The sequence below is a fragment of the Globicephala melas genome, chromosome 2 (genome assembly GCF_963455315.2).
Source record: "Globicephala melas chromosome 2, mGloMel1.2, whole genome shotgun sequence".
Lineage (NCBI taxonomy): Eukaryota > Metazoa > Chordata > Mammalia > Artiodactyla > Delphinidae > Globicephala > Globicephala melas.
Genome location: NC_083315.2, coordinates 166,994,993 through 167,009,313, shown reverse-complemented (window position 1 = coordinate 167,009,313; position 14,321 = coordinate 166,994,993). Strand labels below are relative to the sequence as shown.

At 55.1% G+C, this 14,321-nt stretch overlaps 1 protein-coding gene across 1 annotated transcript in view; it reads left to right on the top strand.

Moving 5' to 3' along the window:
- ASB2 (ankyrin repeat and SOCS box containing 2) overlaps window positions 1-13,352 on the top strand; it is a 42,965-nt gene extending 29,613 nt beyond the window's left edge. The window contains exons 7-10 of the mRNA XM_030883491.2: window positions 1,007-1,178; window positions 8,306-8,870; window positions 9,822-9,975; window positions 12,661-13,352. Coding sequence (XP_030739351.1) covers window positions 1,007-1,178; window positions 8,306-8,870; window positions 9,822-9,975; window positions 12,661-12,797 — 1,028 coding nt within the window. The 3' untranslated portion in view covers window positions 12,798-13,352. The remainder of the gene's footprint in view (window positions 1-1,006; window positions 1,179-8,305; window positions 8,871-9,821; window positions 9,976-12,660) is intronic.
- The last annotated feature ends 969 nt before the right edge of the window (window positions 13,353-14,321 follow it).

Sequence of the window (14,321 nt, the reverse complement as noted above, 5' to 3'; positions counted from 1 at the left end):
CCACAGAGCTTGTAAAGCATGAAACAGAAACTTCAACTGGTTCTTGTCTGGCATGAAAGCCTGTGCTCTTTCCGCTAGACCAGAAATCAGTCATCAAAAATTTTAAATTACAAGAAAGCTTGTGACAAGCTGGATGTCCAGAGAGAGGGGATCTGTGTGGTTAACAGATGCTCTTGATTTCAGCCCTTACTGACATTTCACTGCCATCTCAGTTCTATTTCCTTCCGGAATAGGGAGGGACTGGGAACAGGCTGCACCGCTCTTTGCAGAGAAACCCCTGCATTCTCTCCATCACCACCAGGAGACGGAGAAGGTGTAGGGGACTGGGCTTACGGGAGACTGTCACCAGGCTGGATTCCTCCCTCCTGCAGCACGGTGTAGTGTTTCCTTCAGAGGAGACAAGAAGTAATTCCTCCCTTATTCCTTGAAATGGAAGGCAGGGAAGAGCAAATCCCAATGAATAGAATTATTGGGGTTTTCTGTACGAGGAGGCTCTGTGCCCTCCTAGAGCTGTGAGGGCCTTCCTCAGGGCAGGATCTGGATCCCTTTAGGTGGAATGAGTGTTGAGAGCATGGTCTCTGCCATCTGACCATCTGTCAGGGCTTCTGCCATCGGATCATCGGGGTTCAAGTTTGGGCTCTTCCCTTATGGGCTGGGGGTTCTGGGGCCAGTTGCAGAGGTTCTCTGTGCTTCATCGTCCTTGTCTGTGACATGGAGATAAAGTTGTTACCGATTGCATGGGGTTACAGTATGCTGCGGACTCAAAGAGATAGCATAGGTAAGGCACAGCGTCTGGCACAGAGCAAGTGCTCAGTAAATCCTAGCATCGTTGTGGCAGCTCAGGATGGCAGACAGCGGGTCTCAATGTAGCAGAAAGGAGCTGGAGGTCCTCCGGGTGATCCAATGTATCACAGTGGTTAGGGCAGCAGCGGCCAGCCCGAGGTGGGCGTTACATCAGGGACAGTGACCGCCCTGATCACTCACCCATCCGCCTCTCCTTTGCCAGGTGCTGAGATCAACACACAGGCCAGCGACCACGCATCTGCCCTCTACGAGGCCTGCAAGAACGACCACGAGAAGGTGGTGGAGTTCCTGCTGTCGCAGGGTGCCGACGCCAACAAGGCCAACAAGGATGGCATACTCCCGCTGCACATCGCTTCCAAGAAGGGCAACTACAGGTCAGCCCAGGCCCCGCCCCTGCCCCTGAGGCTCCTCCCCCTCCCCACCCATTCCTCTGAATGCCCCGCCCACGGGGGTAGGGAGGCCCAGGAGAGGTCAGAGCCCAGGCCACGTTTTAGGTGGAAAAGAGGAAGACCCCTCAGCAGTCGGCAAGCTAGAGTGAATGCTTACAACACCAGGAACAATAATAATAGCCAACACCTATGTGGCACTTTCCAGCACTTTACATTAGAAATGTGTTCAATCCTTTTAACAGCTGTACTTTTCATAATTCTTTTAACAAATCTATTGAGGTAGATACGATTATCTTCATTTTTTCTCAAATGAGGAAGCTAAGACAGAGAGGTTGAGCGACTTGCCCAAGGTCACTCAGCTTGCAAATGACAGGAACTCACCTGTTCCAAACGTCACATCTACTGGATTCCACACAGAAAGCCAGATATGAGTCTGGACTAGTGGATATTTCTGTTGGGGATGCAAAGATAACCTCTTAGGCAGTTAGCAGGCATACAGGGGATACCTACAATAATACAAATAGTACCATTGATACTAGCTAGTTTTTCTTAAGCACTTACTGTGTGCTAGGTACTTTGAGTGAGATGAGAGAAGCTTAAGTTTTCAGAGAGCAATCTGGTGGGACGGAAGATGCGCGCGCGCGCGCGCACACACACACACACACACACACACACACACAAATTCATGACGAATGAAAGAGCATGAAGAGCTGAGGTCCGTGGTGGTCCTAGAGACTAGCATGGGCTGGAAGCAGAGGAGTGCTAGAGCTGGCTTGTACAGCTCCTGTGAGCTGATTGATCACATTGGTAGCCTGAAAATGGCCATGATGAGAGTATTTACACCATGGAAATTAATGATTGTTAGAAATCAGAGGCCCCTTCTCCCCCCAGAGAGCAAGTTGTTAAACCTCCACCTGCACCACCACTAGCTGGAGGGTCAGGGAAGACTCGCCTAGGAGGTGCCCGTGGAGGATGCACAGGGCCCAGTAATTTCCATTCGACCAGTGTTCCCCAAACTTTGAGCATTCACAGACATTCTTCCTGATTTTAGATATCTGTACCCTCACTTCTTAGTATTTTCCTTTCAAGACGTTATTATTTTCAATGAATTTATTTTCAAAAGGGAACGTTTATCACACTATTAAATTGTTAAAATGATCAAGTTACAATTAATAAAAAAACCTTCTCACCTAAAATCCCATCTCGTGTACCCCAGACGACACACTTTGGGAAATGCAGCCCTGTCCTCAGCAGGGAGAAGATCGTGTGTGCTGGAGGGTGTGGGTGGTCTCCACTAAGGCAGAGGGAAATGGGGGTGGAGAATGGAGTGGAGACACAAGGAGACAGAGCTGACTCTCAGGGGCCCCAGGCCCTGCTCTGTAGGTACCCGCACAAATGACCAACCAAAGATGCCCTCCCCGCTCCATGCCCCATACATGCACAGAGGAGACCCCGCCTTCTCTGGACCAAGTAGCCGGCCGTGAGGCAGACATATCTGGGTCTGAATGCCTCCTGAGGCCCTGGGGAGCTTGCTTAACCTTCCTGAGCTCAATTCCCTCTTGTGTAAAACGGGAGGCAGGTTGCACTGCCTCGGGGGCTGTTGCGGGGACTAGTGAAATGGATATACGCGGCTATAGAATGGAAATAAAGCCCTCAGCAGAGCACCTGGCACACAGTAGGTGCTCACTGGGTCTGCATTCTCTCTTATGTAGGGAGGGTACATTCCATAATTTTTCAGTGAAACCAATGAAGCGATGAAAGCAACTTAAGTCAGGCACAGGTGGTGGGCAAGATAGCATCTTGCTCTTCAGCTCCAGAAAGATCCCCCATCAGTCAACAAACACGGATTCTCTTAACCTGACTCCAGAGAGATCCCGAGGGAAAGAGACAGAAGGGCTGACCCTTGAAGCCTCCCGGTACGCTGGCTCCCCATACTTGCCTGTACAGCACAGTCACTCTGGGCTATTTTTTAAATAGCACATCCCAGACACACGGAACCAGAATCTCCAGGAGAGAGGGAGCCCAAGTCTCTATCACTGAAAAGCTCTGGGTCAACCAGATACAGCCCAGCCAGACCTCTGGGGGGGACCATTGATCTAATCCAAGCCTGATTTTGCAGAGGAGAGACCCGAGGACAGAGATGGGAAGTGGTTTGCCAGAGAGTGGCCGAGCTGGGACTGTCACTTGGCATCCTCCAGTCACGCCCAATGCCTTCAGGTGGAACTAGATGTCAGCAGTCTGGCCCCAGCTGGTGGGGAGTTTGAAAGAGCACTGGGTGTGGCTAAGGATGGCCAGGGAGAAAGGCTGGGCCTCTCTGGAACCACCAACGTGAATGGCTTATGCTCTCCCAGAGTCTCCTGCTTTGGACTCGTGCTGACTCCCAAAGCCATGTCCCTGGTTATTCACCCTCCATTCTCAGACCTCAGTTCCCTCTCGACCCCAAGACTGAGGGGGCCAGGCCACCTTTTGACGTCTGCCCTACAAAGGGGTAAAGCCGACCCCCAGCAGCTCCTGCCACCTGGCAGGGCCCGCGGCCAGGCAAGCCCCCAGTGCTGCACTCACTCCCTGGGCATGTGGCATGTGGCCCTCTCCACGCTGTCCTCCCTTGGCTGCTTGGGGATTTGATGTGAATTTCCCTAGGCCTTCCGCACTCACCACCTGCCAGGACGCCCTGCCTGTCCGTAGCATGGAAGGTGGCTCCAGCATCTGGGCTCGGTGCTCGCCAGATGGTGCCTTCAGCACTTTTAACTGGAGGGCGTGACATTTGGGCGTGGCTGAGAAAGGAGCCCCCAAGACCCCAAAGTCTTAGGCACCTCCAAGACACACTTCTTCTTTCTTTCTTTTTTTATAAATTTATTCATCTTTTTTTATTTTTGGCTGCGTTGGGTCTTCATTGCTGCACATGGGCTTTCTCTAGTTGTGGCGAGCGGGGGCTACTCTTTGTTGCGGTGGCTTCTCTTGTTGCGGAGCACGGGCTCTAGGCGCACGGGGTCAGTAGTTGTGGCACACAGGCTCAGTAGTTGTGGTGCACGGGCTTAGCTGCTCCGCGGCATGTGGGATCTTCCCGGACCAGGGCTCGAACCTGTGTCCCCTGCATTGGCAGACAGATTCTTAACCACTGCGCCACCAGGGAAGCCCCAAGACACACCTTTTCTTATTTTTCATTTCCAGTTTAGCAAAGACACCTTATGAGATTAAAACTCAGCACCAAAGATAGACTTATTAAGAAGTAGTATTAGAGAAGAGCAGATGGTGCAGGATCCCTTTAAACTGAATTTAGAATAGCACTGAAACCACTGGTTCTCAACCTTGGCTACACACTGGAACCCTGGGGAACTCTTAAAACCCTGAGGCTTGGGCGCCGCCCTTAGAGATATCGCTGTAAGCAATCTGGGTTGGGGCGAGGACTGCAGGATTCCTAAAAGCCCTCAGCTGATTTTACCAGGCATCCCAGGGGAGAACCAATGTGTCGTTTGTGGCTGACATATAATACTGACGTGTATTTTGGGCCTTCCCTAATTTTTAAATATCCTTTCTCTTTTACTTCTAATTTATATTACCTTTGCAAGCCACTGAAAACTCTTTCTGGGAAAGGCAGAATAGAGAACATTTAATACATTAAATTAAAATGCATTTTTCAACACATTCATAAGCAAGTTAGCATGCCCGTTAATTAAAAGGGAAACTGAGGCTCAGAGCTCAAGCCCTCCCAGAAAATGAGAGGACAGGCCCCTTTCTCTAACCCCATCCACTCCAGGAAACTGGTTTACTGCTTGTACCTTCTGGAGGAAAATGAAGGTTTGCAGCAAAGTTTCTCAAGGCGTGATGCATAGATCACCCACCTCAGATTCCGGGGCCCCTCCCCAGACCTGCTGAATTGGGCCCTGAATGTCAGGGCCCAGGAACCTGCATTTTCAGCATTCCCTCAGGGATTCTGAGTTGCACAGGGATTGAGAGCACACAGATTGTATCCTCAGCAGGCTCCACTGTCTCTCCGGGGACCCAGAGACCCCTAGGCTTGCTTGTTCATCCAGCAGGTGGCACAGAGTGGCAGTGGGCCTGTTTTTCCTCCTTCGTGGAAGACCTGCTCCTCTGCTCCAGCTCCCAGGGGAAGAGCTGCAGACTTTCCCCCAGAAGGATCCCTCGTGGGCAGGAGTCCCACTGTGCCCTCGGGAACACCCTCAGGCAGATTCTCCACTGGTGGAGCCTTTGCTGGCTGCGTAAGGGCTCAGAAAAGAGGTAATCCTCCCTCAACACACACACACACACACGCACGCACACACACACACACACACACACACGCGCACACACACTGCCAGGTTGACACAGTGCTACCAGTGGTATTGGGAGCAGAGCCATTTGTGGGCAGCTGGTTCCCTTGTGAAAGTCAAGTCCATGGTCAAATTTATACTGAATGCTGGCAGAGGTCACACCACCGTGACCCGGTGACCCAGGAGGCTGAGCTGGTGGGTGCAGCTTCCATGCTGGGGAAAGGAGAAGAGAGGGACAGGGAACTAGGCCTCCCAGACACCAAAGTTTCTGCCAGGCAATGAGTACGTTTGTTCTCTTCTTAAGGTGCATTTTGAGCACCTGTGGTCCCAGGACCTGCCCATGGGAGAAATGGGAATGTCCCAGTCTGTCTTGTGGGGTCTCCCCATCGTCCTCCTGCCCTCCTCCCACCAACTGGTCTGTGGGAGAGAAGTGATGACATACAGTGGGGCGACCAACACTCCCCAGGCCTAGGGGGACTGGGGCATCATGGAAAGGCCTGGTCTTGGGCATTCTGATGCCTGCATTCTGCCCTGGCTTTGCCATCCACCTCCAGTCCAACCTCCACCTCCCACCCCACACCCAGGTCTCAGTTTCACCCTCTGTAAAATGGGAGGCTGGACACACTGATCTCCAGACCCCGCCCAGCATTACAATTACTCTCAGCTTGGCCAAGTCCTCCAGAAGCGTACAACAATTAGATAATTTCACTGTGTTATTTTCTGGGACTCTAGGCAACGTCCAGTCACGTTCCCACATTTCTGCCATTTTCCCTTGGTTCGGCAAAGGACCAGTGGAGACCAGCTGCGACCTGCCAGAGATACCAGCCCATCTGGCCAGTGGCCCCAGGCAGCCCCTTTCGCTGTTTTTCCCGTGCTTGGGCATGTTACGGCTGTTAGGGAGCATTTGTTGGCGATGGCTGTGGTCCAGGCTGAGGCCCCGGCCCCCGCCTTTGACCAGCACCTTAACAGAGCGAGGTCAGGCCTCCTGAGCCTGCACAAATAGAAATTAGGAGGCAATTAGCCCCCCTGGGTGTGTGAATTTCCTTTTGAGGTTTGAGAGGCAGATTTTAAGCAAACACAGCGTCACTAACCATAATAATACTTTCCACTGAGATCCTAAGGGGAGGTCCCTGGCATCACATTTCTAAGAAGCCAGAAGCCCCAGGAGCCCAAGTGCCAGGAGGCAAAGAGGTGTGGGAATGGGCCTGGTGGCGCCTGCTTGCCCTGCCATGGCCACTTCCTTGGAGCCCACAAGGTCACCTGTCAGCCGGGAATGTGTGGGTTAGGGGCTGTAATCACGTCAGTGGCAAGAGCTTGGCAGGTGGCAGGGGTCTAGGGGAAGACAGCAAATACAAGGGGTCAGGATTCCTGGGGTCAAGCCCCAGAACTGCTTTATGGCCCTCGATCAGTCACTTCATCCCTCTGAGCCCTGCCTGTTACAAAGAAGGCCACAGACCCACTCTGGCTACCTCCACAGCCTGCAGGGAAGATAAAATGGGGCAGGCAAGTAATGTGTTGTGAAGAATGTAAAACCCTGTGACATAGCAGCTCTCTCCTGACTGCCACACAAGAAGCAGAGGAGTGGTTAAGAGTGCGCTCCTCACTCCAGGGGGAATCAGACTAGCTGGGTTCCAATCCTGGCTCCATCACCTACTGGCTGTGTGTCCCTGGGCTTCTCTTTGCTCATCTGTAAATGAGGTTAATGCTAGTACACATCTCATAGGGCTGTTGGGAGGATGTACCAGATTAGCGTAGGTTAAGGGCTGAGAATAGTGCCTGATTCATCAGAGGAGAGCAGAGTCAGGGCTGGCAGCAATCTCCAGCCTCAGCCGCAGCTGATCGACCCTCTCCGAGCCACAGGCAGGGCAGAGAGCCTGGGAGAGGCTAGAGTCAGCCTTCAGGGGAAGAGGCTTTGAGACTCCCAGGACCGGGGAGGCGACCTCACGGTCACTGAGGGCTAACTGGGGTCTGGGGCAGGAGTGGCTGGGGCCAGACAGATTTGTCCCCTCCTGTCCCCCAGGACTTGGTGGACCCACCAAGGCCTCAGGGCAGCAAGACAGAGATGCAGGACAGCTCAGCCCTGGAGTCAGAGGAGGGTACAAATCCTGGTTTGTGTCTCCCGATGTACGGCCTGGGCAAGCCCCCTAACCGCTCTGAGCATTGTTTTCTCATCTGTATTAAAGGGAATGACGAGACATACTTTCTGGGGTGTTGTAAAGAGTAAACCGAATAGTGTTTGTAAAGCCTTTGGATGTCTCCTGGCACATAGTGAGCCCTTGGATACGGCTGTCCCTGCCCGCCCACGCCTACCCGCACCCCCAGCCTACCCAGGCAGGGCAGGGTCTAGCTCCATGCTTCACGATGTGGCTCTACTGCCTCCTGAAGACAGTAGCCCAGACAGTCATTAGGTTTGGGGCCTTCTAATCAATTCCTTCAGATAATTGAGCTGGGAAGGGGCAACACTCCTTAGCCTGAAATAAGTCGGCAAGAGATTCTTGAAACCACGGGCCAGTCTGGCTGAGGTTTTTAAGGACTCAGACTTTGGAGGCTAAGGGTTGTGAGTTTGAAGCCCAGCTCCACTCATTACTGGCTCTGTGATTTTGATAAGGTGGTGGAAGCTCTCTGAGCCTCAAGTTTCCTTATCTGTAAAGCAGACCCATTCTCCCCCAAGTGGTTATTGTGAGAACGGCTGTCTCCGCGGCGCCCCCTGCTGGTGGGTCCGTGCCTCCTCACTCAGTGGTTACGAGTGGCCGAGCCTGGCCCCTCCGCTTCCACCGGGCGCGGGTCCGGCCCAGAGGTGCTGGCCGCCCCGTGACCCGCGCGTGCCCGCCCCGCCCGCAGGATCGTGCAGATGTTGCTGCCGGTGACCAGCCGCACGCGCGTGCGCCGTAGCGGCATCAGCCCGCTGCACCTGGCCGCCGAGCGCAACAACGACGAGGTGCTCGAGGCTCTGCTGAGCGCGCGCTTCGACGTGAACGCGCCCCTGGCGCCCGAGCGCGCGCGCCTCTACGAGGACCGGCGCAGCTCGGCGCTGTACTTCGCGGTGGTCAACAACAACGTGTACGCCACCGAGCTGCTGCTGCTCGCCGGCGCCGACCCCAACCGCGACGTCATCAACCCCCTGCTGGTGGCCATCCGCCACGGCTGCCTGCGCACCATGCAGCTGCTGCTGGACCACGGCGCCAACATCGACGCCTACATCGCCACGCACCCCACCGCCTTCCCCGCCACCATCATGTTCTCCATGAAGTGCCTGTCGCTGCTCAAGTTCCTCATGGACCTCGGCTGCAACGGCGAGCCCTGCTTCTCGTGCCTGTACGGCAACGGCCCGCACCCGCCCGCCCCGTCGTCCTCCAACAGGTTCAACAACGCGCCCGGCTCGAACAAGGCGCCAGGCGTCGTCCAGGTACGAAGGCGCGTCTGGGGGAGTGCGGCCAGGGCCAGTGCGCTCCGGAGGCTGGGGGGACTAGTGGTTCACTCGCTCCCGAGGCTGTGTGCACCGGAGGCGGGGTGGAATACACTAGGGAGGCAGCAGAAGATGATGGTTAGCAGGATTTGGAGGCAGTGTGGACTCATGGTCAGTGCACTTTGGAGGGAGTGTAAGCTAGTATTTAGCGCTCTTCGGAGGCAGCAGAACCCGGTGTTAGCATGCTTTAGAGGCAGCAGAACTTAGTGGTTCACGTGAGCGATTAAGTCCTTTCTTTGGTCTGCTGTTTTGGGGGAAGGAACAGTGGAGCAGGGGATTGGTGAGGAACTCTGCAAAACTGAGGGGTTCATCACCCCCAGCAAACCTACACCTGGAATATGAGATTGATTGACCAGGATCCGGGTGGAGGTGAGAACAGGCTGGTACAAGGTCAGGTGAGGTGCAGAAAGTCAGTGACCCCAGCGGCAAGACCTGTCCATGGTGATGACTTAAATAAACCAGAATGTAAAATGAAAAGGAAATTAGAAACACCCTCCTCTTGGAGATATTAACAATGGCTAATGACCATCACTTATGGGCTATCCTCTGTGTGCAGAGAAGTTTATGTTTATATTACCTTAATTCTCATAAAAAAAAAAACCCTTGAAGTTGGTGTCATATACCCATTTTCTAGACAAGGACGTTGAGGCTTAGGGAGGTGACGTGACTTGCCCAAGTTGCCCCCCTCCCGCTTTTGGCAGCAGTAGGCCTGTGTTGATGAGAGAGGGGTGTGGATGTGGAGAACTGGATCCTACCCTGGGCATGCCCAGTGTCTGTCCTCAGACGTGTCCCCTGCCCTCACTGGCCGCAGGTTCCCACCTGTAGGATGAGCTTGTCGAGGCAGTGCCCTTGGTCCTGGGTGTCCCAGCACTGGTGTGTGCTCCCTTTCAGTTCTGCGAGATCCTGTCTGCCCCGGAGGTGAGCCGCTGGGCAGGGCCCATCATCGACGTCCTCCTGGACTACGTGGGCAACGTGCAGCTCTGCTCCCGGCTGAAGGAGCACATTGACAGCTTCGAGGACTGGGCTGTCATCAAGGAGAAAGCAGGTAAGGGCTGTCACTGCTGCGGCCGGCAGCTCACCCTGCCTGACTCAGGCCGGGACTCGGGGCCTGTGACTGTTACTGACATTTGGTGAGCACCTTCTCGTGCCAGGCTCTGTGCTGCGTGTCACATCCAGTGGCTCCGTGACTCCTCGTTTTGTAAGTGAGGAGCCTGACCCTCAGACTGTCACTTGGTGAGCGTCTCACCACTAGTTAGTGGCAGAGCTGGGCTTCAAACCCAGGTTTGATCGACCCCAACATCCCGCCACTAAATCTCTCTAGGATGCTTTAAACAAAAACTCCGGCTCCCCGCGGGGTATCAGGACCTTTAGAGTAAGTCGCCCAGGACTATGGGCCGCTGGGAAGCAGTGTGGTGGGGTGGAGGGGGAGTTATGGGCTGGGGCATCTCAAACTGCAAAGTGCACACGAAGCACCTGAGCATCTTGTTTAAAAATGCAGAGTCTGCCTCAGCAGGTCTGGGGCGGGGCCTAAAAGTCTGCATTTCAACATGCTCCCGGGTGGTGCCGGTGCTGTCAGGTCACCGGTCTAGGGGCCAGGCCCCCGGAGCTCTGGAACCAGGGGCTTGCTGGGCGACCGTGGGCAGGACTCCCCTCTGGACCTCAGTATCCCTGTCTGAACAGAGCAGGTTGGCAGGCTCAGTGTCCAGCCCCACCCAGCTCTGCCAGCTGGGGGTGTTTGCAGGGCCAGGTGTGTACCTGGCACAGTGAGGGGACTTTGGCCGCGGTCCAGCAGCTGTGTGCAGTGCAGATGGAGCAGCCTAGCTGAGTCAGGCCAAGAATTCCTGTAAGAAATTACGGGCAGGTGAGGCGTCAGAGCCAGTTGAACTGGGTGCTGCAGCCGATACTGAGGAGATGCCTGCCCCGAGGCAATCCAGCTGCCCCAGGGCTTTCTCTGGCGCTAGGGGGCACCGTCCTGTCTCTGACCCAAGTGCTTGTCAATCACGTAGCACAGAGGCTGACCCACAGAAAGTTATTATTATCCCACCATTGCTGCTGCTGTCCGCAGGTGAAGACGCTGCCTCATTACCTGTCCAGTTGTCCCACAGCCCAGTGCCCCAACTCTGACTTGCCAGGTTCTCCTTGATCCCTGTGCCCCTTTGAACCCACACTTGCCATAGGATTTTCCATTTGCACAAATGCCTGGGAGCTCTTGAATTGAGGTCCTTAATAAAGTTACTGGGCTGGCGATAGCGGGGAGGAGGAGGGGGCGGAGGACGGGGGAGGGTGGGATGGACTTGACCACTCACTGGGAACTCTAGATGCTCAATAAACAAACATTTCTTGAATTAATGAATAATTGGTTGCCATCACCGTGACTGGCCACTAGAGGCCACTAGAGAATAGAGCGGTCCTTGCTTAGATGTCGTCCCACCTCTCACTGTGCCCTCCTCAAGCCCTGCCTGGGAAGGGTAATTTCCAACTAAACTGTGTCCATGGGAAAAAATCTGCTGAACCCTTTAGTGTGCTACAAACATTTATTAACAGGAAGAACAAATAGTTCTTAACCAATACTTCTTCCGGTTACTTTAAAGCCCACCCTCCATCTGCGAAACACTTTCCCACGTGCGTTTTCATTTAATGCTGTGACGTTGACATCAGAGACTCCAAAGCCAGCCAGGATACCAGCCCTGGTGGCCCTGTGTCCTTTGCCTACGCAGTGGCCTTTTGCCTTCCCACAAGCTCAGACTTCACTCAGCAGAGAGCGGGGCTGAGCATCCCAGAGGGCAGCGGAAGTGTCAGCAGGGCCGCGATGGGGCAGCTAGTGAGACAGCCCTGCAGCTGGCTGGGCTCCCCCCTCCCCCCACATTCCTACTGCACCCTGATCTTCCCTGAGTGGCGGTGGCCTCTTTGGCTTGGCACTGCTACTTCCGCTGCCTGGAATGCCCTGCCTCCCTTCCTCCCTCACCGGGCAGATTCCTACCCACCCATCGGGACCCTGCTCAGATGCGCCATCTAAGCTCCTGAGTGGGTACCCCTGCATCTCTGGCCCGAGCACGGGGCCAGCCACAGTGAAGGCGTCAGCATGTGTTTGTTGAATGAATGAATGGCATTCTTTGATTCAGCAAATACCTACCCTGTTCCCAGGGCTGAAATGAATTACTAGATGCATCAGGCCCTGCTCTTACCTCTCTCTCCCCCTCCCCCCGCCCCCCAGCTGAGAAAACTCCACTGAATGAGGTATCCCGGGGGCCTCCTGGAGGAGGCAGCCCGGTAGGATTCTGGGACCTGCTGGAAGCTGCCCAGTCCCTGCCCCTTGACCCTGACTTCTCTGCACCCCCCAGAGCCCAGAGCTGAATTCCGTGCATGGGGGCACTTAAGAGGTCGTACTTGCTAAGGCTGTGGGGAGGGGCGGGCTCTGGGCTGGTGTGTAGAGGAGGGGGCACAGGACAAAGGAAATGCCAGTTCTAGTCCCAGATGTGACCCCCGCTAAGCCCTCACCTGTAAAATGGGTTTGGTACCTGCCCTACTACTTCCCTGGGCTGTGCAGACGAATGAGGGGTGACGTCTTTTCAGTTGTCAGGGGCCGGGGTTATGGAGCGTGGGGGTAGTCCAGGCACCCGCTCTCTTAGCCAACTACGTGGGTTGGCTACTTCCCACAAGCCAGGGTCACAGATGCAAACCCTCTGCCGCTTGCAAACGGCGAATCAGCATCTCTCTCTCCTTTTTCCAGAACCTCCAAGACCCCTGGCTCACCTTTGCCGGCTGCAAGTTCGAAAAGCCATTGGGAAATACCGTATAAAACTCTTGGACACGTTGCCACTCCCAGGCAGGCTGATTAGATACCTGAAATATGAGAACACCCAGTAACCGGGGCACGTGGAGAAGGAGTGGTTCCTCAGACTGTTTCACTGAGTGTCAGGACAGCAGTGGCCCCAAATCCAAGGGGACCTGGTGACAGATGAGGCTGTGGGCTGCCTCCGTCTCAGCTGGGGTAGCGCCGTGATCTCACCGGCCTCCGGGCCAGAGCTTTGCCCAGAGCAGAGGACAGAATGTGTCACGTAGGAGAAGAACCATGTTTGTTTTCAAATGGACAAGGAGATCCCCGACCTTCTCTGCCATCAGGGATGGCAGAAGGCTCCATTCCTGGGGCCAGGAGATGGGACCAGGGCAGGACTTGGGGTGGTCTGGGGAAGGCAGGGGCCAGCAGGGAAGCCCTGGCGCCACCTCTGGGCTGTGGCTGGAGAGCTTTTGGGGGTGAGTCTGTCTTTCCCAGACAGCCTTGCTGCAGAGTGTCCCTGTGCCCCTCTCCCTTTGCTCTGGGAAACTCTCCACTTGACTCTGAGCTCTCTCCCCAAAGGTGTGGCCCCGGGGAGTGGGGTGGGGAGACCTCGGTCCCAGAGGGCTTCCTTAGGTACAATAAATGTTGCACAGATGGTGCCCTGCCCGGTGAAGTCCCTTTCGCCAGACCCCTCCGGGGCCTCAGGTCCTTAGCCCAGCTCCTGGCAGGAGTGGGGGAGGAGCAGGTGCTGGGACAGGGCACATGGACCCCTGATAGTGTCACTTTGGTTTGGGCTTCCGAAAGGCCCAAGAGAATGTGTCCTTCATTCACCAGAAGAGACCTGACAGCCCCAGGAGAGGGGACAGCTTCCTGCCCTGTGGTTGGCGTAGCCACGGTTGGCTTTTCTCTCCCGGTTCAGTTGTCATGGAAACTGGAGCTTCATCACAAACAGGGTCTCAGATCCTACAAGTCTCCTGACACCTGGGCTTGTCCTATACACGTGTCCCCTGGCGCTGTCTTCACGTCTTACCCGTTTTGCTACAAAAGCTGAGATACTGGGAAAAACCATTCAAATACCGGCTCCTGTGAGCAATCGCCGGAGGGATGGACATCGTCAGCCCTTGCAAAGGCACCACACTTGAGAGACAGGAAGCCTCGTGCCCCCCATTGCATCCTTCCGTCCTCTCGTGGGTGCGGGAGGAGTCCGGCAGGAGCTGCGAGCCCATTTGGGGTGGTGCAGGTGAGAGAGCTGAGGTCTGGCACGGCTCTAGTTCTTTCTTGCCGTCTGAGTCCTGCTCGGCTCGCCGAGATTGCCTTGTTTCCATGGAAGTCCCAGTGACTCATAGGCGCTGCCTTCCCTCACTGGTTAAAGCCACTCAGGTGACACCAGAGCAGGTGACCTTCCTCAGAGTCTGCTCCGGCCCCGCCCCAGGAGAGGCTTCAGCGAGGTCAGACGGAGTTTCTGGCTTTTGGCAAACAAGCAGCAGGGCAGGTTCTGGGTCCCAGGCTGGCTCTGCTGTCGGCTCACTCCTCTGGGGCCTCAGGTTGCCATCCTTGTGGCCCCTGGTGGCCTTGCTGGCTCTGACACGCTGGCTTGCCATGGAACCAGTAAG